Source organism: Stegodyphus dumicola, chromosome 12, assembly GCF_044657685.1.
Source record: "Stegodyphus dumicola isolate Sdum_Otavi_A_Nest chromosome 12, ASM4465768v1".
Taxonomy (NCBI): Eukaryota; Metazoa; Arthropoda; class Arachnida; order Araneae; family Eresidae; genus Stegodyphus; species Stegodyphus dumicola.
The window spans coordinates 12,252,102-12,279,810 of NC_140779.1; the positions used below are offsets into that span (position 1 = coordinate 12,252,102).

The 27,709-nt window shown below is 34.4% G+C and overlaps 1 protein-coding gene across 2 annotated transcripts in view; it reads left to right on the forward strand.

Annotated features, from left to right (window-relative positions):
• Positions 1–27,709, forward strand: part of LOC118196922 (neurexin 1-like) — an 894,564-nt gene that overhangs the window by 858,275 nt on the left and 8,580 nt on the right. For both annotated transcript variants that reach the window (XM_085827476.1, XM_085827475.1), the window contains exons 19-20: positions 7,535–7,779; positions 16,986–17,097. In XM_085827476.1, coding sequence (XP_085683602.1) covers positions 7,535–7,779; positions 16,986–17,097 — 357 coding nt within the window. The remainder of the gene's footprint in view (positions 1–7,534; positions 7,780–16,985; positions 17,098–27,709) is intronic.

Genomic DNA, 27,709 nt, shown 5'->3' on the forward strand with positions numbered 1-27,709 from the left:
AACAATACACTTAAAATTCTAACTGTATGTTCTTTTCAATTTTAATGGCGACGTTCTCTGATTTGAAAGTACGTGGAATTAAATCCACAGCCCTGAGGTCAAGTTGTTTTTCCCGCCTTTTGTACATGTACAGTTTTAGAATGTTCTGGAGATATTTAAAGCGAACTGGAATGGCTAACGAGGCTAACGTCATTTCTTGGAAGCTCCGCCTTTCCAGAGGCTATAAAAAGACTCGCAAAAGAATATCGGGGCTTTTACTTAAATGTCACGATGCAGTAAGCTTCATACAAAAAGTTATTAGTAATTCTTTTTTATTTACTCCGGAGATATGAATTTTGTAACTGCTATTTCTCCTGAATAATAATAAATGGATGCTGTTTTTTAAACTTATCGTCTGATTATTTAAGCTACGACTAAAGCTGATACATCACACATATATATATATATATGTGTGTGTGTGTGTGTGTGTGTGTGTGTGTATGGGGCGTTAGATATACCCACACTGTTACTCGGCTCGGTTAGCTAATTTTTTTTTTTTTTTAATTCTTATATGTTGGTAAATTGCACATTTCATGCTTTAAACATGATTGAATCATGTTGTTCGTATCTTTCGGTTAAGGGTTTTATGCGTTATTTAATCTGCATGCAATAGTTGTATAATTATCGACAATTTAAAAGTTCTTTATAAGTGCGGCTAAGCTTAATTTTTCTTAACTTAGCATTTTAGCAGTCAATATTAGCAGTCATATTTGTTTACATTTGAAACTCAAGAGAGCAGTGAATTAAGTCTTTTTGCACCTTCAGTGTCTTTTCGGCGTGTGGAACCAAAGGGAAACTTTTAGTTTTGTTTACTGAAAAATCTGCCTTCTTGCCGGCTGTCCGAATTGCTTGTTTTTGTGTAGAAACTCTAATTTTAATTGTAAAAATCGTTTTAACTGTATTTAATGTTTTATGTTTTTCTATGTCTTTCAATTTTTAATGAAGATATTTTGGGTTTTTATGTATTTTTGCCTTGCCGAGAAGTGAGAACTGAATTAATTGAATGAAAAATCTATCACAAGTGAAATTTGAGAAAATAAGTTTAAATCAAATTCAGGAAAAAATGCGTATAATTTAATGTTCCGTGCAAGGAAGTCATGTGGTGTGCACATAAGATTTTCTTAATAGATAAGCTTTAAAGTACTCGGAATCAGCTTTCTTTTCTTACTTTTCTTATGCAGTTCGACACCACAACTGGAACTTGAGAGTGATGGTTACGTAGTTCGAGTCTGTTCAATAAATCCACAGTCACACAATGTCCACAGTCTTAAATATTATGTTTTTGTTTCTTTAATCTTTATCTTACATCATTATTATTACTGTTATCTTCTTTTATTATTTATTTACTTTGCTTTTAAGAGAAGACAAAACTACGCCTAGTTTCTCAGGAAATATTCTATTCTTGGAGCACGTTTCTGAAATTAGATCAATCTATGTTTCAATTCCGCCATATTTTATATTTTATTCCTTAGTGTCCGTTTTTCCGTTCCTGAGCTATAGAAAATTCTTTTCTTTCGGAGTTCTTGGAAGCGCTTAAATTCCATGGTTAAAAGATACCGAAGTGGTCTGCCTTTCACTGAGTCCATCTCTTGGGATGAAAAGGAACGCAAAAAATGGTCCTTTCCTTCAACTGTATTTCTTTTTACGTACTGCAGAAAGCTGCCCTGGATAAACCCAAAGGAAAGCTTCTGTATCATATATTAGAATAGTAACCTTGGAATACTTTTGAGTGAGACGAAAATAAAATACATATAACCTTTATCCGATAGTAAGTCTTCCGAGTAAGAAAATGAATAGATTTATTTTTGGCTTGAAAAATTCCGCTGTGTATCTTAATAACCCCAAAGTTAGGTAGTGTATATCCTTTTAAGTTCTAGTGACTAGTTCTTCCTTAGTTTCATCTTTTACTGCCACGGAAAGTGAAGCACAGCTACGGGTAAACAAGTTAGACCAGCACATTTGTAGTACCGCTGGTAATTAAAATATTGTTAAACCTAGCTAACTTTTAAGCTTCCCCAGTTTTGAAGGAAAATACCCGAGAGAGGGCGCTCCCGAGAATCTCCCACCCCTTTTTTCCTACCCTCAACCTTTCGCTATATATTTTGAATACTCCCTTGCCACACAGACACTATACATTTAGAAACATCTGTGCCTTCTCCAGGATTCAAACACGGGCCCATTGGTACAGCAATCAGCGTCATTAACCACTATACCGCCCGGGCGGCAAATGGAAGCGCATTAAGATTCCCTCCGTCTTCGTATTAACTTGAAATTCTTGCTTTCCTCTACTTTGCATGATTTCATAAAGAGGAGGCAAAATTTAACACTGGGTCAATAGTTAATAACGAATTTACGACAGGTAGACAGATCTATCATAATTTTCAACAATTATAGTTTTCGAATTGCTGAAATTCCATGACATCATTAAACCCGGATTATATTACAAAATTTTATAAAAATTTCAACTTCGACTAGCAAACTACGCCTTGGTTCAAGTATCGTTGCAATTAAAAAATTATGTATAATTAGCCCAAAAGAGCAGTTTGCCCAGAAGAGGTATTAATTTCGTTTTGGGATTTTGCTTTGATTCCCTATAAACGGCGAATCACTTTTTAAATTGTTGCCACCAAATATTACAGCCCTGTATTACATTTAAATAAATTAAATGATGACGAATCTGCATTAATGTTTTTAAGTTTCTCGCATTGTGATAAAACAACGGTATCTAGAGACATCAAATTTTAAATAACGTACGTCTGCACCTGAATATGGGCACCTGGAAGCCGAAATTTGGAGTTTGGCATTTGTTTTATTATCTATTTCGTCTTTTGTAAAGTATTTAGAAGTTTTCCATTAAGAAACTCAACGATTTCAAACTAGCAAAATACGAAAAAAAAAATTTTTTCTATCTTTAGTGCACAAATGTATGTATTCGTCAAGGTGTGTGTGTGTGATTATGGCAAAGCCTCGAGGGCTATCTGCCTAAGGGGAGGGATGCCTTCGTGGAGGACTTTCTAAGGGAAACTGGCTCGTATACACGTTACACACGGGGAAAACCACGAAAACGCCCGTGCAGCCAGCCCGTTCGCGGGATTCGAACCTCGGACCGAACTACCAGTGTTCAGCGACTTTACCGCTCAGCCGCTGGTGGGATGTATTCGTCAAGGAGCGAACTCCTAAGATAATGAAATACGATTACAACCGCTCTCAGTTATTACTATAACGATCTGGACTTAAGTTGTAAGGATCCTAAGTTTTACTAACGTTTATTTTATTTTAAAACTGTTCTATCACTTCTTATTTTCTACTTCCGGCCAGAATTAAATGCTTTAACTTGTTTATGCAAATTGTCTTGCTAACGCCCAAGTACTTAAGCTGTGGCTTTTTGCCAAGCGAGAGAGAGAAGGAGTTTTAGGGAAGCAAGCCGCTTGCCACTGTAGTTTTACGAGTTTTCACTAGGTTGCTGGTTGCCTTTAAGGCCAGAGGTTTAGCCCTCTTAATATTTGCAGACGTATCGTAGTTTCAGCAGCTCGGCGTACTACATACGTACGTTTTAAATAAAGCCAGTCTTAGTGCTAGGGATTTGTATACTAATTCAAAGTTAGCTTTTAGTTAGAGTTTTAGTTAGTAGTTTTATATTCTTAAGTTCAGACCACAAGTGGTTGGTCTCTGTATCCCGAAGTTCGAAGGTATTTGTAAAAGTATAGAAAATAAAGGGTTTCTTATACCCTTCCTGCTTGTGTCGTCTATTACACACAATCTGGAACAGAACTTTAGTAAGTTAACTGTTCTTATTCAGGACACATCATGTTTCCAAAGCAAATCAAGAGAAACACAAGTCCTGACAAAGGTATACTATTAATGCATATAGAATGATCTTAAGTGGATGAAACAGAAAGACGTTTATGATCCAAATCAACTATTATGCGAAAAAGAATTCAAGATATGCCGCCTATTAAATATAAATAAATAAACAAGAAACAAAATAGTTTTAAGTTATTCGCTGATAAAATTAAAAAAATATAGTTAATTAACCACAAATTAAAAAAACATATTGCGCAGAAGATGGTAATTGCTATTGCTTGATGCCATTGCCACTCGATTCCAAATAAATTTCTCTCGCCACATATACAAAATTTTGTTCAGTCGACAACTCCCAGCTGGATGGGAATTGGAATTGGTGTAAGTAATTGGAATTCTCTCGTGATGCAGTTTTAAGAAATGATCTGCTTTAAATACAGTGTTGTCAATTATGTTTTTTACCTATTTTAAATATAAATATTTTTAAAAAATTTTTTTTAATGTTTAAGCAGAAGGAAACAGTTCTATTTTTTGGCAGTTTATTGCAGTAATAAAGCAAATGTAGCATCTCATGTTCCATAAATAACATTTATCGTTTCACAGCACGAAATAGATGGAAATCATTTATGTAATGTAATTGAGAATGCTGTCATTTTTAACGTTTGTTTCACTGGATAATACGAAGGAATTATTTTAGGTAGCTGAATATATAAATACATTCATATAACGGTATTAAATAAAAGCATGAAGTGAAATGTATTTACATATTTACACTATTTTAAAAATCTGATGTGTACACCACATGACTTCCTTGTACGGAATATTAAATTATACACAATATTTCCTGCATTTCATTTAAACATATTTCATTATACAAGTAGATATATTTCTCATTCAATTAATTCAGTTCTCACTTCGCGACAAGGTAAAAATACATAAAACTTCAAAATATCTTTATTAAAAATTGAAAAATATAAACACCAAATACAATTAAAACAATTTTTACATTTCAAATTAGAGTTTCTATGCAAAAACAAGCAGTTCGACGACAGACCATACACACAGACAGACCTTGTTGTGGAGATTCTACTTCATGCTTTTTTATTGAAAACTCAATATTCAGTTTTGCGACCGAAAACATTATTTCTTTGCCTATATATATAGTTCTGCGAAAGGTAAAAAAAAAGTAATTTTTTTAAAAAATTATGTCAGTTATTGCATATAATCTGTTAGAATTTTCACATAGATCAAATGGAAAAAACGAAACGCTTAATGAAAATTAATAGTACTGCAGTTTACTAATATTATTAATTTTCATTGCTATTCATTGTACTGTATTAGAAAGTACTACAAAATATATATATAATATATATATATATATATATATATATATATGTATGTATATGTAATAATAAAGTTCCATAGTCAAGAATATACTTAAAATTCTAACTGTATGTTCTTTTCATTTTTAATGGCGACGTTCTGTTATTTGAAAGTACGTGGAATTAAATCCACAGCTCCGTAGTCAAGTTGTTTTCCCCGCCTTTTCTACACGTACAGCTATAGAATGTTCTGGAAATATTTAAAGCGAAAAAGATTGGCTGACGAGGCTGACGTCATTTCTTGGAAGCTCCGCCTTTCCAGAGGCTATAAAAGGACTCGCAAAGGAATATCGGGGGCTTCTTCTTAAATGTCACGATGCAGTAAACTTCATACAAAAAGTTATTAGTAATTCTTTTTATTTACTCCGGATATCTGATTTTGTAACTGCTATTTCTCCTGAATAATAATAAATGTATCCTGTTTTTTAAACTTATCGTCTGATAATTTAAGCTACGACTACATTTATGATTCTTCATGAATCTATTTATTCCGGACAAAAGCTGGTACATCACATATAATATATATATATATATATATATATATATATGTCAACTTATTAGCATCTATTAATGTACATTTTTGAAAAAAAGATAAAAAATCCTAATATGGACACTACATAACTTCCTTGCACGGCCTATTAAATTTTACCCATTTTTTATGCTTTTCATTTAAAATTATTCCCCCGAATTTCATTAGAGATATGTTTCTCATTCATTTATTTCAATTTATGTTTCTCATTCATTTATTTCAATTATCACTTAGCAGCGAGGGAAAAATACATAAAAATTCGAAATATCTTCATTAAAAATTGTAAAACACAGAAAAACATAAAACATCAAATACAGTAAAAAGAGTTTTAAAAAAAAAATTACAATTCAAATTAGATTTTCTACTCAGAAACAAGCAATTCGGCCTAAGGGTAAGAAGGCAATGTTTCCGTGCACAAAACTGAGGATTTACATTTGGTGCTACTAGGCAAAAAGACAGTGAAGGAACAGAAACTGACTTATCACTATTCTACTAAGAGTTTCGAATGTAAACAAATGGAGACTTCCTTAGTCTTAGTATCACTTAAACAACTTTTAAATTTTTGTCAACTCTATAACTATTGCATGCAGATTAACTAAAGGCATAAAAAGCTCAACCGGAACATTAGAACAGCATAATTCAATCACTTTTAAAGCAAAAAATGAGCAATTTACCATTATATAAGAATAAAAAAACTCAGCTCACCGAGCCGGGTAAGAGTGGGTATACACTTTTGGTCCGACCATTTGCAAACAGGTGCAAAAGGGAGGTGCACAACTACATTTTATAGCAGTTTCATCTGCAAAAAATCAACGTTCTGAGGCTACTCGTTTTTGAGATATGCGGGATACATACATACGTACGTATGTACGTACAGTCGTCACGAAAGAATCCATTTTAAATCATTTTTTCAATACGTTTTGGGGAAAAGCGTCCTTTATTCTGTTCGTAGGTACACATGTCAGGCAAAAATAGCTTTCAAATGGGTTCTATGGCGGTCAAAATATATATTTCCGTTGCAATATGATATCCGAATTTTTTCTTGATTATAATACTTCATGTTAAGGCAGAATTGATCTGGCAACCACGATGAGAGAAAACGACAACGTGGTTAGCTAGCGGCCATTATTGTGCTTGATTGCGTGCTAGGAGGTGCACCTATGCGATGGCAAGAGTGTCCATCCAAACAAAAGTTAAAAGAAATAAAGCTACAGTCCATTAAATCTTGGTGTTTGTGTTTCATGAGTACTTATATTCTCGAACACTTCCTTTTACTAGTACAAGAAAGTAAAAATAATAGAAATCTATAATAAAACAATTGCATATTTAGTCCTTAGTTCACGTCTGTAAAATTCATCTTTTGTAGCTAATAGTAGTTTCGCCCAAAATATCTCTGCTCTTCAAAAAAATTAAAACTGTTTAATTGGACATGTCTGGAACACCAAGAAGGAAAGTAATAAGGAGGAACACAGTGGCGTAGCTAGGGTGGGGCAAGGGGGGCCATCTGTCCCCGGGCGCAGCATCCAGGGGGCGCCAAATTGATGGTACGAAATTTTAGAATAAAGTGTTTTCCATTCGTGGCAAACAGGAAGGGGCGCAAAATCTTTAGTTATCCCCGGGCGCTGAAAACCCTAGCTACGCCTCTGGAGGAACAGATACGTTTAATTTAAAGGATCAAAACTGTTGTCAAAGAGAAAATAAAGCTTTTATTATGTTTTGGTGATTTCTAACTGTGCTTTGAGAACAACTACCTGATTTCTGTGATTTCTTATTGTTCCAACAGGTCGTCAGCATACGATTTTCAACAGTCATTCCGTAATTCAAGTCGGTGGCAAATTCAATCCCATCAAAACTCGCATCGAACGTCCTTTCCAAGGAGTCATATCTGGCCTTGTCTTCGGGGGCCATCGTATTTTGGACATGGCAGCAGAAGGAGATCCGAGGGTCTCGGTGCAAGGTGATGTGGAACTCCTCATCTCAATACCACCGGATGGCGTTACAACGGGATCCTCGACCGATGCTGAAGGGGTAATATTTCTTATCGCCATTGCAGATTAGTGTTTGAGAGCAAGAAGGCACATAAAAAACGTAATATGTGGTCTGCTTCACATTCCGCCAAAGCACTAGCCTGTACTTTTTTTTTTAATCGTTATTTTATTTGTCTTTAAGTACGGTTAGCAAGCAGAGAGAAGAGAACTTAATTATTAAACTTTTTGAACGAAGATCAGCTTTCAAAAGCAAGAGTTGTCATTTCATAAACAAAATACTAAATTCAAATACTTAGCTATTCCGTTACAATTAAAGGAAAACGTTAGTTATTGAACATAATTAATTATGTTGCTGTTGTTTTGAATAATCTCGATTGTCTGGTATCAGAAAAAGACCACGAAATTCATCGTGGCAAATTCAAGTCGGTGGTGGTGGAAGACGGTGGTGGACCACGAAATTCATCGAGACAAGATTGCGCCTGTTGTTGGCAAGAGCCTCCGGCACCATAATAGGTAACAGTACGACTTTTCTCAGTTCCGCCCACAATTCTGAAGGTCTCCTACACCCTCTTTTCCTACCATCAACCTCTCGAGAGGACTTTCGTCTCACCGCATATTTTGAGTGCCCCATGCCGCACAAACACACATGCATTCTCCGGCATTTTTTTCGTACAGTGTTGCCATTGAAATCTTTGAGTCTGTTAACCAGAAATTCTTTAAAGGTTTACAAAATATGAAATAGGTAATAAAACAAATTCTAAATTTGGGCTTCCAGATGCCGATATTCGGGTGGAGGATCCCGTTATTCAAAATTTGATGTCTCTAAGGTCCCGTTGTTTTATCACAATTCCAGAAACATATATACATTTGTGTAGATTTTTCATTATTTAATTTCTTTAAATATAATACAGGGCGATGATATTGGAAGCAACAATTTGAAAAGTGATTCAACACATTTAAGTTTTTAACGCAAAATACCAAAACGAAATTAATAGCCGTTCGGGCTTTAAAATAAATAAATAAATAAATAAAAATCTGAAAGGTTTCAGATTTCTAAATTACGTCCAAAGGGGCGTTTTTCTAACATTTTTTCTGTTACCTTTATTTATTAAATATCATGTTATTCGCACTTAAATCATAAAATTCACTTCAAGAGATATATCGCAAAATAGTTTTAAATTGAGCATATCTTTAGAATTTCCGATACAGAGTCTCACGCGCTGGAGATTTTTTTTTTTTTTTTTTTTTTTTTTTTTTTTTTTTTTTTTCACACCATACAACGTTGCCATGGCTCGCTTTGAAATCCTTGAGTTCGTTAATCAAAAATTCGTTAACGTTTTACAAAGTATTAAATCGATAATAAAACAAATTCCAAATTCGGGGTTCCGCATGCCCATATTCGCAGTAGGATTACGTCATTCAAAATTCGATGGCTCTGTATACAGTTGTATTATCACAATGCAAGAAATATACATACATTTATGCAGATTTTTCGTTATTTAATTTTTTCAAATATAATGCAGGACTCTAACTTTTGGTGGCAACAGTTTGAAAAGTGAAACGGACATTTATAATGAACAAACGCAAAATCGCAAAACGAAAACAATAGTACTTCAGGGACAAAGCCCCTTTGGACTTTTTTTTTTAAAGAAAAAAAATCAATTTTTTAACAGAAATTGCGTTTATTACCAACAAGATATATATCAATGTATCAGCAAAATTTTTTCACATATTGTTTTCGTCATCATTCATATATATAAGTAAACATTAAAAAATATATATGTATACAAAATTCTTTTAAATGAGTAAATTTGTAAAGCATAAATACTTCATCTTAGGAAGTAATTTTGAATAGTGCAACGACTAACAACTTTATCCAATTGTAGGAGTCGTCAAAAAGTGTTTATAATCTCGAAGTTCCACAGGAAGCTGTAAGTTTAAGCGCAGCTGGGTTGGCATTGTTATTAAAAATGCAAATATAATCTCAGAGGATCTGTAAGTACAAATACTATTTTATTACAAGAATCAGGCTACTGTGCATTCTTCTCAGAGGTGATGGGAAGCTAATAACGTGGGAAGGAACGCTATTTTCATATCCCAAGAATCTCATTATTTCTGCGTTGTTAAAATGTCCCTGAGGTGAATTAATAAGGGCACGGCTTCTGGAACCAACTAGCGCAATAAATGTCGTCGTGTAGGTTTCGCCCTCTGTTGACAAGAAGAGAAAACATTTTAAGGCGACTCATTTCTTTATAAGTTTGTATTTATATGAATGGGTATGTATTTATTTGAATGGGAACGTCATTTTCCGACTTTTTTTTTTTTTTTTTTTTTTTTTTTTTTTTTTTATGTGTGTGTGTATGTGTGAAGCTTTTCCTTCTTAATGGTAATTATGACAATTTGCTTTTGACATTTTTTTTAAGCCGAAAAGGGGCTTTTAGTCTTGAAATGTGATTTTGCGTCCAATATTATCGCCCAGAATTACGTTTAAAAAATTAAATAATGAATAAAATTAAACAATAAAGAATCTTCATGTATGTATGTATATTTCTTTCAGTTTGAGAAAAAGACGGCAGCTAGAGCCATCAGATTTTGAATAACGTAGTCCTTGCCCTGAACATGTACACCTGGAAGCTCGAATTTTGAATTTCGAATTTGTTTTATTAGCCCAAAACGAACGTTAGTGCCGAATGGGATATTAGTCCCGAAACGGACTTTTGCGTTGAATCACTATAAACGACATATCACTTTTCAAATTGTTGCCACCAAATTTGATCGCCCTGTATTATATTTAAAGAAATTAAGTAATGAAGACTCTGCATGCATGTGTATGTAGGTTTCTTGCGTTGTTGAAAAAACAACAGTTAAAGCCATCCGATTTTGAACAACGTAGTCCTCCATCCGAACATGGCCATCTGGAAGTTCGAATTTTGAATTTCGAATTTATTTTATTATCTGTTTCATATTCTATAAAACCTTAACGAATTTTTTATTAACAAACTCAACGATCTCCAAACAGAAACTGTGATGTTGTGCAGTTTGTCTTTAGCGCGCGAGACTGTCTATCGAAAATGCTCAAGATAACCTGATTTTTAAATATTTTGTGATTTTGCTGTTCAATGGAATTTTATGTGAGGTAAGGGCCAAAAACCTGATATTTAATGAAAAGAATAAACACACAAATCGTTAATTATAAAAAAGAGAAAATAATGTAAAGCCATCTTAACAAGAAAACTGAACATTCAGCTGATGAACTAAGAAAAGACTAAAAAAAAACAAACAAAAAAAAAAAAAAAAAAAAATGTATGCTAACACTTAATGTTGCACCAGAACTTCTAAACGAATACTGCTGTGCTACTTTTACATTTTTCGTAATTTTGCTGTTGAATAGTATACGACGTAAGAGCGAAGAAAATGATGCTCAGTAATAAAGCTAAAAAGACAAAAAAATATAAGTGAATATAACAGTAGACTGGTCGACTACGAGCTCAGTGAGAGCCTAAAAAACCTTAACAAACCCTCTTGGACGACTGTTAAAATGTGAAACCTTTCAAATTTTTTTCATTTATTTTATAATTTCTAAAACATTAACGAATTTTTGATTTAAACACTCTACGATTTGAAAGCTAGCAGTTGCAACACAGTATGGAATGAAGCATTTTTATCTCCAGCGCGCGAGACTGTCTATCTTTAATTCTAAAACTTATAAAAAGACCCTAAAAAAATTTTTATCCACCTTACTAAGAAAATTGAACATTGATATGATAAACTGCCAAAAGTCCTTAAAAAATATTAAAATGTATGCCAATACTTCACGATATATCGGGAATTCTAAACATTTGCTGCTAAACTGTTAATTTTTTTTTTATTATTATTATTATTGTTGTGGAACTGTATGTAGCATAACTGCGAGGAAAACGATGTTTAATGATAAAGCTAAAAAGCCAAAAAGGAAAAAAAGTGTGTTAGCTGAAGTTAAGTCTAATAGCAGACTGGTAGACTGTATTCTTAGCGAGAAAGTAAAAAGCCTTAATAAACCATTTCGGGACCCCGTTTAAATCTGAAAGCTTTGAGATTTTTGTAATTGCAATTGTTAAGCTTAACAATCATCTAGATGAATGATTTTCCAATCTGTTAGAGCAATAGAAAAAAATTATTTTTATTCTATAATAGTAATTTATGTAATAGTAATTAATTTAATTTAAGTGTAATTAATTATAATAGAAATTAATTTTAATTTAAGTGTTCATTCATTTTATAGTGCATATGTGTTCATTTTAATCCTTTTAAAGTTCATAAGCGTTATGGCATTCATTTCAAAGAATTTTTCATTAACATCTACTTTTAAATATGAATAAATAAAGCAGGCAAAACGCTACAAGTTTATTGAAAACTTTTTCAAATGTACCTAGTTTTTGTTCTTTTCAAGACTGTTTTATTCAATATCACAAATCAATTAACTTCTAAAATGAAAATGATTGAAGCTTTAAAGAATGATACTCAAGAACTATTGAAAAATTGTAACTAAATTTTTCATTTGAAAAGTTCAATAATTCGAAATTCTAAATTTTTAAAAAAATGTTTCACTTACCTTTTCCCCCCCCCCCCAAGGTTTTTTCCACGCTAAGCTTAAAGAGGTAGAAATCCGTGAAGCAGTTAAGACTAATTTCTGTAGAAAAAGCTTTTATTTCTCATAATTGTTACTAAGAATATGAAAACAAACAAATCACAGACGATACTAAAAGAATTACAGTTGACGTCATTTGGCTTTTTTTTAAAACTGAACTGCTGTTGCCAATGTTAATAAACAAAATTGTCTATTCTTTTTGTTTGTGTTAAAGCCATTTTCGGTAAGTATCGAAATACGTATTAATTTCATTACTGATCAAAAATATAATAACGAAGTAAAAAAATAGACAAGACAGTAATAAATTCTAAACCGAAGCAAATTTGAGCTTCAATCATGTAAAAATACTGGAATGTTTCTCTCAATACTATAAAATAATTACTTTTCGTTTGTTCTTAATAATTCATTGTATCATTCAATTATTTTATTTATTATTCTGCTTTTTCATTATTTTGTTTTGATACACTCATATTATTACACAGACATATATATATAACGCTAAATTTGGCACAACTTTTACCGTATTACGTTTAAGCAATAAAATCACTGAATCACTTTGTCAGTTAGAAAATAGAAATAAAACTTTCTTTCGGTTATGTATAAAATAAATCTATATTAAGCTTGGATATAAAATGATCTCATTTATATATAACACTTTTAAACTAGCCTTGACCGCATCTGACATTAGGAGCTAATCTATAAAAGAATTTACTTGAATTTAGATGGAGAATTAATCCTCTTGTTACGTCATTTATTAACAATCGAACATTAGTTGTTTCACAAAGAAACATTAAATCTGATATACGCCAAATTAGGGCAGGTGTGCCATACGGTTTGATTCTTGGACATAACATATTTATTCTAAGCGGCAAACTTTCCCGCAAACCGGCTTAAATCAAAATTAATGCTTAGGATTTTATGCTGACTGCTTTGGCTGTGAGATGAACAAATACTAATCATGCTAATAAAAATCTTCAAGATCAAACTCCTAGCATCGAACCTTAATGTAAAAAAAGGCGCATATAAATATAAATGTACATAAATCTCAGTTACTGTCATCAGGACGAAATGTCTTAACATAAAGCACTAAAATCTGGACCTTTAAATGCCTTTTAATCTTTTTAAACTATACAATGTTTAACGAGAGCAGACACCTCTGGCTTTTTGAAGCGCATGTTTTCAACAACTATTTTACAACATAATTTTATTTTCTGCACACTTTCTTCTAATTAATAGCTCAAAATGCGTTGGCACAGAAAGGCTGTTATTTTTTGGGGGGGAGGGAATTTTGTGGCGTTTCTCCATAATTAGCGTTTCCCTTTTCAAATTGTTGCCACCAATTTTATCGACCTGTGTTATATTTAAAGAAATTAAATAATAAAGAATCTGCATAAATGTAAGTATGTTTCTTGCATTGTGATAAAACAACGGTATCTAGAGCCATCAAATTTTGAATGACGTAATCCTCCTATGAATCTGGGCATGTATGTGGAAGATCAAATTTGAAATTTATAATTTGTTTTATGATCGATTTCATATTTGGTAAAATATTTATGAGTTTTTGATTACGAAATTCGATGATTTCAAAGCAAGCAATGGCAACACTGTACGGAAAATAAATAAATAAAAACATTTTATCTCCAGCGTGCGAAGCTGTGTATCGGAAATTCTAAAAATATCCTCTTTTTAAATGTTTTGTAACATTCCTGTTGAATGGAATTTTATGGTTTAAGTGCGAAGAACATGATATTTAATAAATAAATGTAAAACACAGAACTTTAAAAGAAGGCCCATTTTGGCGTAATATAAAAACTGAAATCCTTCAGATTTTTTTTTTAAATATATTTCACTGTTTTTCTTTGTATTCATGTGTGATATTTTTGTGTAAATGGGTTTTTTTATCTTGTATTGTCTTCCTAGCATTTCTTTGTCATTATATAAAATTGTTGAACGTATTTTGCCTATATTCACGCAGCAAATTGTATGTGTTCAACATTCTCTCTGAACCTTCTTTATTTATAGTAGATGGCAACTCAACACAAACCAGTCCATATATTTTAGCCATGTTTAGTTTTTTAAGACCGTCATTTTTCAAAGAAATCTTCCAGATTTTTTATGGTATAAAAGGAATTGTTTGAAAAGAAATTTCTATGGTATTTTTTGGCTGTATGCTAATATCCTTATTCTATAATCCCGCGAACGGGCTGGCTGCATGGGTGTTTTCGTGGTTTTCCCCATGTGTAGCGTGTATACGAGTCAGTTTCCCTTAGAAAGTCCTCCACGAAGGCATCCCTCCTCTTAGGCAGATAGCCCTAGTGTGCTTTGCCATAATTAAATACAACAACAACAACCTTATTCTATATTAGTTTTAAATTTTTACCTTGAAATCTTGCCTAAAATCAAACGGCGAATTCTAGGTGTGCCCAGACCGGGCTCACCGATCATCTAGGACAACTAAGAGTCTGTATTCTTTGTTTCTCCGCATCTCATCGGTCAGTTCATTGACAATAATGCTCGTTTCAGCACTCTTTTCGAAGCTCTATTCAATCAGTGTGCCGCTTTGGGCACACCCACAGAATTAAAACGATAAGTGCTATCTTTACAAAATTTTACTTAGGCCTAATTAGACTGGCTACCTTTTTTTTATGAAAACTCCTACTTTAAAAGGTAGCGTTCCGGAAAGGGTTAACTCTCGGCAATCTCAAAATATCTTCATTAAAAATTGAAAAATATAGAAAAACATAAAACACAAGTACAGTTAAAACAATCAAAAAGGCAATTTTAACAACTAAAATTAGAATTTCTATGCAGAAACAAGCAATTCTGCCAGCCGGCAAGAAAGCAGATTTTTCGGTGCACCAAACTGAAAGTTTATTTTTGGTCCCACTTTGCAAAAAGACACTGAAGTTGCAGAAACTGACTTAATTCACTATTCTACTGTTTCAAATGTAAGCCAAAATGGCTGCTTTTGTAAAAAATTAGGCTTAGCCCCACTTAAACAACTTTTAAATTGTTGATAATTCTACAACTATTGCATGCAGATTAGCTAAAGGCATAAAAACCTTAATCGGAAGGTAAGAACAATGGTAATTCAATCAGAGCAAAAAATACACAATTTAGCAACATACGAGATTTTAAAAAAACTGAACTCAAGCAGACGAGTAACAGAGCGGGTATATTTATATACTTTTGGTGCGACCGATTGCATCCAAAACGTGAGGGCCACAACTACATGTTATAGTAGTCCTATATACAAAATTTCAACATTTGGAAGCTTTTCGTTTTTGAGTTATGCGAGCTACATACGTACAGACGTCACGAAATAATCTATTCTGAATCCAATTTAAATCCTTTCTGTAACACGTTTTGAGATAAAGAGTCCTTTATGCGGTCCTTGCGTACAATTGTCACGCAAAAACATCGTTAAATTGCATTCGAAGGAGGTCAAAATGGATATTTTCTTTGAAATATGATGCCCGAAAATTTTCGACATTACAATACTTACTTTACTTCGTACAAGGAATTAAAAAAAAATCATCAAATGACCTATATGTACTACACCTTGAGATAAAATGTAACCAAATACATTTCCTTTTAACCTGCTAACTAATGATTGATAGATAGATTTAACACTTGTATGATGACGCTGTCTGAAACTAATACATCGCCATCATACAACGAACGACATTTGCTTTAAGGGCAGTTAAAAGTAAATTACGCTTTACAAGGGCATTTACATTATGCATTAAGGGCAGTTACACAGAAATTTCATGTACTAAGTAAACATGTTTACATTTTTCCTTTTCATTTTATTGTATGCATTCCTAGCTAAAAATTTTAAAAAATGTATTCGCATCCGTTTTTCAAATTAAATTGTAAATTTAAATGCTTTAAAATTGTGAGATTATGTATCTAGTTTCAAAAGAAGCACTTTATGTATGTTTATATCAGAGCAGGACGTTTTTAAATATAATCACCATTCTAATGTTAGCATATATATTTAAATTTGAATATACTTTCTGGAAAAGAATTTTGACAGAAAAGTTCCCGCTTTATAGTCAAACCGATGCAATATAATTGACAAAGTTTGGGACTCTCTGACGGGGATTTATTGAGTATTATTTTGTTTGATGGTTCCCACGAAATTTTGGAATCCGAGGTATCTTTCTCGAAACTCATCTTCCTGCCGTTCTGGAGGTGATGTTACAAACAAACAAACAATATTACAAACAAACAAACAAGCAGACAAACGCTCACAGATTTTAATGGTACAGATTTCCATCTGCACTTTCGAACAAAACCATCTGATGAATGCAACTAATCCTGCTACAAAGTAAACAGCAACCGATATAGGATAAAGGCTCTCCCTTGTGTGACTTTCAAGCAGATCAAAGAAGTTATTTTCAGATGTATCGGTCTAAGATTTAAATGATTTAGATATTAAAATAAGAGATGCCTCAGCAACTAATGCAGACCTTTGGTGCATTTCAACTGAAACTAAAAACAGATGGTTTCCTGGAAACTAAAATAACAAGTTGTGTAACCAAAATATCTTAACTAGTTTCTTTAATTCTTTATGTTATTTGTTAATTCAATGGCAACTGGCAACTGTATTTCAGAAATCTACTACTCCTGAACCAGTTGAACCAACGGAAGAAGTCGTTTTTTCTGGAGCTGGATCCGGTTGCTGGGATGACGAAGACGCCTGCGAATCCTCAAACAATGAAAAACGTGAGTTAATTATGTGTTAGGAACTAAGTTATGATTTCTGTTTTCCTATTAAGTGAGTTATTCATAAATGAATGAACATCAGCTCCGACTTCGTGACCGTCTTCAATTATACTGACTTTAATATATATAACTCTTCTTTTTCTCAACCTAAACTTTTATAGATCAGAAAACAGATGGGATCATAAACTTTGTGTGTGATGAAACTTAAAGTAGTTTTTTTTTTCATACATTTCCAACATTTTATTCATTTCAAGAAAGGTTTTTCATACATTTTCCATACCTATATAAAGTGTTCTAAGACTACACAGTCAAATACTAAGGTACAATCTGGCTCAAATAACCTACCGACGCATAGTTTAAATAATGGGTTGCGAAAGAAAATAATTCTGAGGTAATACCTCTTAGATAGAGTTGGCAGAATTCTAACAACACTACAACGAGTGGCAGAAAACCCACTCTCTCTCCTTCACTAAGATTCAAAAGCTCCCACTTTTAAACAGACTACAAGAGTACCAGAAAAGCCACTCCCTCTCTCATTTTAAATACACTACACGAGTGCCAGAAAACTCTCTCTCTCTCTCTCACTAAGCTCCAAAACACTTAAGTTTAGTAAATGCACTATACCAGTGGCGTAAATAAGGGTATGCAAGGAATGCAGTCGCATAGGGGCCCGAAGGCTTAGGGGGCCCATGAATGTCCTACTGAACTACATTTACATATTTAAACTTAAAACACGTATAACAATCATGTATTCGAGTAGTTTAGTGTACCAAAAGGTTTTCTTGAAAGAAAGGGGGGAACTTTACCATACATATTTTCCACAAAAATTGTATGTTCAAATAGATTTCTTTATGAAATTTATAAATATGTTTGATATTTAACAAATGTATCATTTACGTTATAAACGTTCTTATTTATGACTTGTATATTATTGCATAAGTCATGTTCGTAAGCTCAGTTGATCACAGAGTGCTATATATTAGTGTAATTTCTTTTTTGTATGTTTACCTATCATGTTGTCTGTCAGTTTATAACATAACCAGTTATTTACTAGCTTGCTATATTAAGCGAAAAAAAACTTGGATTGGCGCAGATTTTATATAGAAACTCGAAATATACTTGCATGTAAAACTACTGTATTTTATTTAAAAATCTCGGAAAATCTAGACTCTCTTTCCTCCTTTTTCTAAGCACAGTAAATTTATTTTTGGGGGGACAGGAAAATGTTTTGCACAGGGGCCCAAGAGTTCTAGCTACTCCACTGCACTACACGAGTACCAGAAAACTTTACATACACTACACGAATGACAGGAAACTCACTCTCTGTTTGACTAAAACTAAGGTCCAAATACCCTCAGTTTAAATACACTACATAAGTGCCAGAAACCTCACTCTCTCTATCGCTAAGTTACAAAAGTTTTAAATACACTACACGAGTGCCAAAAATCTCACTCTCACTCACAGTTTAAATACACTACACGAGTGCCAGAAAAGTCACTCCCTCTCTCAGTATAAATACACTAGTGCTAGGAAACTCACTCTCTCTCTGTCACTGAGGTCCAAAAGACCTCAGTTTAAATACGCTGCAGGAGTGCGGAAACTCGTTCTCTTTCTCAGTTTAAATACACTACACGAATGCCAGAAAACTCAATCTCTCTCTCACTGATACTAAGGTCCGAAAGACTCAGTTTAAATACCCTACACGAGTGCCAGAAAGCTCTCTCTCTCTCTCTCTCTCTCTCAGTTTAAATACACTATACGAGTGCCAGAAAACTCGCTCTTAGTTTAAATGCACTACACGAGTACCAGGAAACTCATTCTCTATCACTGATACTAAGATCTGAAAGACCTCAGTTTAAATACCCTACACGACTGTGGTGTTGCTGGCCGTGATCGTATTAAAGTAATTATACTAAGAGTATCAAATGCGAATTAATTCCGCGTAAAAGTTAAACTAAAAATTTAGTGGTTAGTACATTGCATGATTATTAATAATAAGAATCAAATGACGACTTACCCAGTAAGGCATGCATGAATCAGTATCTCTCTTTTAAATATACATTTATTAAATGACAAAAACACACATTTCTTGATTAGCCTAGATAAATCACAAAACCACACTTTTCTTGATTAGCCTATATTCGATATGTTATAAGGAAAAAAACACATTCATGAATGCCCTTCGGCATGTGCTACTCGTTAGTCCTACACAGCGTTCATTTTTTACGGTATGTCACAGCGTTCATTTTTTACGGTATATTGCAATTCCTAATCTTGATGCATCACAGGTACATTACTTATCAGCATCTTGCAAGAAGCTTAATTAGTATGCAGTGCAATTACTCGTGATAGAAGAGATCAAATTTCTGTTAGATAGGCTTGAAATTGGCGCACATGGTCGTCACTTCGAAACATCCAATTGTCGGATTATACACGTTGAGTCACAGCACGGGAACAATTTTTACCTCGCAGCCTAATCAGTAAAGTTTACCTGAATTCTTATATTCTTCGTACAAGAACATATTTTCTCCTCCATCCTTGAAAATGGACATCAGTTCGAGTACCGTGGACGATGGCGAGAGCTGTATGTGTGTGTGTGTGTAGCCCGAAGGCCCACACACTCGTTAACACGACGACAGGCAGAAAGAGAGAGACAAAACCAGTCCTTCCAGTTTTTATCCACTGCGATGCACGTGGCAGGGCGCGATAACGATTTAACAATCGATACAGCCACCGTGTTCACTGTGAGAATTCTGTGTTCTCACAACGACCAAGGAAACTTTCTTTCTCTCACTGATACTAAGGTCTGAAAGACCTCAGTTTAAATACCCTACACGACCAAGGAAACTTTCTTTCTCTCACTAAGACCAAGATTCAAAAGCTCTCAGTTTAAATACACTACATGAATGCCAGAAAACTCATTCTCTCTCTCTCTCATTAAGACTAAGATCCAAAATCCCTTAGTTTAAATACACTATAAGCTAATTTGTCTGCTGGTGAAGATACGGAAATATATCAAATTAAAGATCAAAATCATAGTAACTATTTGTTTTAACATAAGAACTGTATAATCTTAACTGAAGAAATCCATTAAGGTACCAAATGCATTCCGTCACAGTCAAGAGGTTTGTCAAAATATTGTGTGATAGGTGCATCTCATTACCGACGCTTCAAAGAAATTATCCATTTTTGAATCCCATTGTCAGTTGTGACGGAATCTGGATCCTATCCCAAAACATGATTAGGAAACATTAAATTTTTATCCTGTTATATGCTACTATTATTCGCTTTCAAAAGTTAAGTATCTATAGGATGTAAAAAGAAATATTTTCTTGAAACTTTTAAAATCTAATAAAACCTTCTTTATTAGTCATTACTAGCGAAAGTACCCGATGCCAGTTGAGTTAGATTAAGAGTAATGCGTCTAACAACAGAGAGAACGATACCGCTGTAATCCTTTAATACCAATGCAAAAAAATACGATTCATAGTCATACATTTTTCAGTCTGATGCGATATGGAACCCACATGAAAAATTTCGATAGAACTAATTCTCTCTCATTATAGACTAGAAGAGAAACACGCTAATGTGACAATCAAAACCGTAAAAAACAACCTTATATTTAGCGTAGGTATAATGAAACACTCAATCGATTTCGAGGGCAGCTAAAGGTCCCTCCTCATCAGGAGAAAGAAATACATAGAAAGAAGAAAATAGGAATCACAGAAACACGTGGTGCTTATCAGCACTGCATGTGGATATAACTAGATTTTTAATCAGAGTTGCACTGGCCGCCTACTTTTACTGAGCCAGGCTGTCTGATCAAGCATAAAGAAATATTAGCGAAGTTAAAATAGGGAGCGAGGGGCAAATGCACATCCCTATTTTAACTTCGCTAATATTTCTTTATGCTTGATCAGACAGCCTGGCTCAGTAAAAGTAGGCGGCCAGTGCAACTCTGATTAAAAATCTAGTTATATCCACATGCAGTGCTGATAAGCACCACGTGTTTCTGTGATTCCTATTTTCTTCTTTCTATGTATTTCTTTCTCCTGATGAGGAGGGACCTTTAGCTGCCCTCGAAATCGATTGAGTGTTTCATTATACCTACGCTAAATATAAGGTTGTTTTTTACGGTTTTGATTGTCACATTAGCGTGTTTCTCTTCTAGTCTAGTTTATGCTATCAACCGGCATTTTCGAGAATATTTTACTGTTTATTGTTTTACCACGTGCACCATTTTATTTACTTCTTTCCACGTGGCCATCATTTTTTCGGATTTGGTTTATGCTATCAACCGGCATTTTCGAGGTAATTCTATATTTTTTCGGTTTACCACGTGCACGATTTTGACTTTCGTTGCTTCTTTCCACGTGGCTATTGGTTTTTCAGTATTGGATGTTTCTCTCCTTTTGGAATGTTTTTGTCATTTGTTGATGAAAATTGTCTTCATTATTTATTGGTGTTTTTTTCATGTTATAAGTAATTACTTGTTTGGACTTTCGGAATTACATTTCTTTTGTTCACTTGTTTCTTGCTTGTGCCCTTTTCACAATATGTCCACTGACAGGAACCGATTTTGTAAGTTACGCCTTAAGCGTACGAAATTCTTGAATCATCTACAGTTTCTACTTAAATGCAAACATCAAAATTTCATTCCCAAATTTATACATGTGAAATGTAGCCTTAAAGCTTCCGTTCACGTTTCAAAAATTTTGCATAAATTCAAATTGGCACTTCTTCGTCACATTATAAGGGACACACGCAAACGTTTATCTAAAATTGAATTTGAATTATATTACCTCCATTTAAAAATTGCTAATTCCACTGAAAATTTTTCCTCATTTGAACATACATCCTGGTCTAGAACCGATACCGTTTGTCAACGGCATAAAAATGTGCTCATTTCTAAATTCCAAAAACTCACACACCTGTCGGATAGTCCCAATTATCTAGCTGATCTTCCCACTGTAAACGTTAACTCCATCGTTAATATCTCCAATAGGAATCTTTCGGAGGATCAGTTAAAAGTATTAAAATATAATTTCAACTTTTCAAAGACATCTAAACCTTCAATTCCTCAAATCATCGCCCCTATAGAGAAAGCCTTTAAATTCTCCAAAATTTCGGAAACGCAGAAGGATACAATCCGCCACCTAATTACTCATAACGTTAATTTTAACAATAAATCTTTGGGTTCTAATCTTAGCAAAAAGGAAAATGAGATCTTACGTGAAATTAATTCTGATACTAATATCATTATCTCTAAAGCTGATAAGGGCGGACAGATCGTTGTTATGGACAAACACACATATATTACTGGAGTCTCTAAATTGATAAATGAAGGCCCATACTGCTCGATCCCTAAAGATCCTTCAACTTCGGACCTCATGAAAGTAAAAAGTGCTATTAAATCTTCCCACATTCTGCCAATTCAGTTGAAGAAATCACTTATTCCGCCTATTACTAATTGCGCTAGACTTTATGCTCTTCCAAAAGTCCACAAAACCGGTATTCCTTTTCGACCAATTGTTTCCAACATAGGTACTGCTTCATATCCTTTGGCCAAATATTTAGTTTCCAGATTTTCTCCTCTACTTGATAACAATATTCACACTGTAAAAAATTCTGTTGAAGTCATTGATAAACTTAAAAATATTTCCCCACTTCGTTCCATTATGGTTTCATTTGATGTCAAATCATTGTTTACTAATGTTCCGGTCGAAGGAGCACTAAATTGTCTTGAAACTAGGCTTCGGGAATTTCACTTCACACATACTGAAATTAATGAGTTGGTTTCGCTTACTAAAGTTTCTCTAAGTCAAACCCACTTTGTTTTCCAAAATGCATATTTTCGTCAAGTTGAAGGATTGGCTATGGGTAATCCTCTCAGTCCGGTACTTGCTGACATTTATATGCACTATTTTGAGATGAAATTATTCGATAAATTATCTTTTCGTCTTTGGATTCGGTATGTTGACGACACTTTCGCACTTTTTGACGGTTATAAAGAGGATTTATCCGAGATTCTATCTATTATGAATTCAATTGATCCAGCCATCCAATTCACTCTTGAAATTGAATCCAACAATTCCCTCCCCTTCCTCGATATTCTTATAATCCGCAATGAAACCGATTTTAGCACCACTGTGTACCGTAAACCCTTTGCAGTTTGTTTACCACCCCATGCCAAGTCATGCCACCCTGTTAAGCAAAAAATGGCTTCTTTTTACTATTATGTTTTCCGCGCGCTAAAAGTTTGTTCCTCTGAATCTTTGCTTACCAATGAACTTAATTATTTGAGAGCAGTTGCGATTGACCGTGGATTTTCTCCCGTGATTATTGATAAAGCCGTCAAAAAATTTTCAGATTCCCATCAAAGAAGACATTCCACTGTTAGAAATAATATCAATGACCTTGTCGTGCTTCCATTTTATCCTTCTGTTAGCTATAAAATTGCACGGATTCTCCAGAAATTCAATTTTCAAGTCGGTTTCTCCCCTATTAATAAAATTCACCCTTCGATTCTAAAAGATTGCGTTTCTGTCTTGAATTCTTGGGGAATTTATAGTATATCATGTCAGTGTGGTTTAAGATATATTGGCCAAACAAAAAGAGCGTTGAAGTTTCGTATCAAGGAACATGAATCTTATGTCAAAAAAGGGGAAATTAACAAGTCTTCAATAGCGTATCATAGCTGGACTTTTAACCATAATTTTGATTTTGGGTCTGCAAAAATCATCCAAAAGGCTTCTTCCATAGGCGAATTGGATTTTCTTGAGGCTTTTCACATTCACAAAGATTTAAAAAGTTTAGTTAATGATTTGAAGTCCAATCCAGTCCTTCCTAATGCCTTTAAAATTCTACTGTCTTAATTCAGTTATTTTTGCCGATAGATGGCGTTACCTCCTCGCACTTGGTACTACCAGAGGGTATAAAAATCCGTTCAGTGGTTGCTTTCCATTATTTGAAGTTCAGATTTTGAGCGTAATGTGCATTTGCCCCTCGCTCCCTATTTTAACTTCGCTAATATTTCTTTATGCTTGATCAGACAGCCTGGCTCAGTAAAAGTAGGCGGCCAGTGCAACTCTGATTAAAAATCTAGTTATAACCACATGCAGTGCTGATAAGCACCACGTGTTTCTGTGATTCCTATTTTCTTCTTTCTATGTATTTCTTTCTCCTGATGAGGAGGGACCTTTAGCTGCCCTCGAAATCGATTGAGTGTTTCATTACACCTACGCTAAATATAAGGTTGTTTTTTACGGTTTTGATTCTCTCTCATTATATCAACAACAATAGCAGGCAGTTTTTAGCGATTTTCATCTTTCTAATTAAATGCTCGTAAAAGCTCAAGTTCCATCTAATATTTCATCTATATTTAATTTAAGTTGATTAAATGCGGCAAAAAAGTGGATCATAATTGATCAGAAATCAATAACGCGAGCAAACACACTAACAGAGATTCTTCTTTATATAGAGAGATTTTGTAAAACTTACAAATTTTTATTAACAAACTCTACAGTTTGAAAGCGAGCAGTAGCGGCACTTTTCAAAATAAATCATTTTTATCTCCAACGCGAGAGACTGTTGCCACTAGGAAAAATGAGGACAAAAATAAGCTAAGCGTTGTCAGAGTTTTTAATTAATACCTCTGATTTTTAGCTTTTTTTTATTATTTATTTATTTATTTAGGACCAGAAAAGACCCAGAAATTTATTCAGGACCCAGAAAAGAATTATAGAAAGCTTGGTGACGATAGGTATTGGAGTGACTGACTTATTCGCGAACAAGCAAGCACATAAACAGACATTACAGACATTCTTCTTTATATATATGTATATGTACATTCCTCAAAAGTGAAATTGCAACACCAAGAAAGAATACGCGTAGCGTCATTCAAATTGCAGGAGCGAGAGTTGTGAGGTGGATATGCAAGTGATAAAAGTTGCGCGCGCACTGGATCACGTAGAACGCATATACGGGATATAAAACTATACCACTTTCGCTTCTCATAAACAGTATCTGAGGGTTTATGGAGCCTGGGAGACTTTAGAAGAAGCATAGAAAATGTCTCTGAGACGTCGGGCGAGCTCAATCGACTCAATACCATCAGTTAACGACCAGGAAATGTGACCATATTATCGAACTCCATGAGCTTGGTTTGTCACTGGGCACAATAGCAACCCGTGTTGGGCACAATGTGAGTACCATCCAATGTTGTGTCACATAATAAGTTCAGAAAGGTGTGCGTGCACGTCGCAGAGAAAGTGATGCGCACGTCACGTGACATCCGAAGCCGGTTGCCTCCAGGAGCAGATGGATCTGTGTTCATGCAAACTATTCGCAACAGATTGCCTGAAGTACACTTAAGTTCACGGATACCAGCCACAAAAGTACCATTGACTGCTGAACACAAGACTAACGCCTGGTGTGGTGTCAGCGTCAGTGCCCCATATATATATATATATATATATATAATAATTTCACTCATTTTTTTACACCTACTTCATTTTTAGAATAATTATAAAATTTGTATTCAAAATTCTCAAAAAAATTTCAAAAACATAAAAACTTATCTTAATATCCTTCCCTATGAATAATTTAAATAGCTTAAAATTAATTACTTAATTTGCTCACACATAATTATGAAAAATTAGAAAAATTAATGAACAAGAATTTCAGATTTTCTCAAAACAAATTGCAGAAATTTTAACCAAAGTTGAAATGAAAACTGTAGAATCCGAAGCACATTAAATAATTTAGTTCCTGAGCTAGATTCACACGAATGTAATAATTTTTGAGCTGTTGAAAAAGCGGAAGTGCAAATAATTTTCTGTCGCACATACTTGCAAACACTAACTCAGATCGACCTTCAACCCGCTGTAATGCTTAATTCCTAAACGGTAATTCACTGATGATTTCCTTTTCACTAGGCATTCAAACTTCTCAATTTATCGAGATATAAACACTAGGCGTGATTATTTTTTTGAAGCACTTGCAAAACACCACAGCAGAAGAATGATCTGTTATTTTTTAAACACTGAAAAAACAAACTTGATGATTCACTTAAATTTTCCATTGAGGTTTCAGGCTGCAGGAAACTATCCTTACCGGCTTAATTGTCATAATAAATGCACAAAGGAAAAACGGAACACTGTCGATGCGTGCTTAGATCCATATTGAAGAAGCATTTTGATTGCGTAGTATTTAAAGAACTTGGCAGTCGAAGCAGTTTTAATTCCATTTTTATTTCCAACTGATATTTGTGGCCACAATCACTTGGCACTCTAGTCGTGCCTTTCCACAGAAGATTTACATTTTTGATATTGTTGAGATAGAAAGCAAGCCAGCGAAATTACATCTTAGCAGAGCAGAGGGCAAAAGCTGAAGTGCGTAGTTATGCAAGATGGAAGCACGCGAAGAGAAAAGTTTTGGTTTACAAGGTCAGTTTCAGTTCTTAATTATTACGTCATCAGAGTTGCGCGGGCCATAGAGTGATCTAGAAATGAAGCAATGCAGAGAAGTTATTACGATTTTAGAATAAAGAGGAAGAATTAATGTTTTTAGTTATTCTGATTCATATAATTTTATCTTACATATATATACTCGAATCCGTAAACGATACTGCTGTAATCCTTCTCTAATAACGATGTAAAATACACGATTCAGAATTCTTAACTAGCGGAAATACCCGATGCCAGTTAAGTTAGATTGAGAGTTGTGAGGTGGATGCCATCGAATGACAAAACCCGATGCCATCGAATGGCATCGGGTTTTGTTCACGAATGAATCTCGTTTCTGTCTCTGGAGGAGTGCCGGCCGTCGACCGGGTGACCCGGAGATGGCGGCTACCCGGAGAACGCTACGAAACAGCCGATTTTGTCGAGCTTCATACCGGTCCTGCACCGGGCATTATGGTTCGGGATGGCATAATGTTTGATCACAAGATGCCCCTGGTACACATTAACGGCAGTTTAACAGCGTATCGCTACGTCACGCAAGTTGTGGAGCCTGTTGTTCTGCTCTGCTTGCAGGGCGCACCCAACATGGTATTCCCACAAGACAAAGCCAAGACGCATGTCCAACGGCGTACTCTTAACAGCCCGACCGGATCTGATATCCTACCCTGACCGGCAGCCTCTCCAGATTTGAATCCCATCGAACACCTGTGGAAGTCATTGGACGTGACATTTACCGAGGACCACGACCGCAAACCCTGGAGGATCTATGTATAGCAGTTGATGTGGCTTGGCAAAGACTACCTCAGGCAGACATCAATGAACTCATTGATAGCATACTCGCCGCATTGCGGCCTATATCACTGCCCGAGGTGGGCACATTAGATACTGAATAAATTGGTTTATAATGATTTTATGTGTCTGTTTTTTAAATCATTTGCATATCCATCTCACAACTCTCGATCCTGCAATTTTCATGACCCTGCGAGCATTCTTTCTTGGTGTTGCAATTTCACTTTTGAGGAGGTCAGATTATTACTAGCACTTAGAGAATTTTCCAAACAATTTGGAGAGGTTAGACTTGGCTTTAGAAAAACCAGAACATATTTTTTCTCCGCAACATTGCGAAGTCCAATACAGCAGTAACGTAG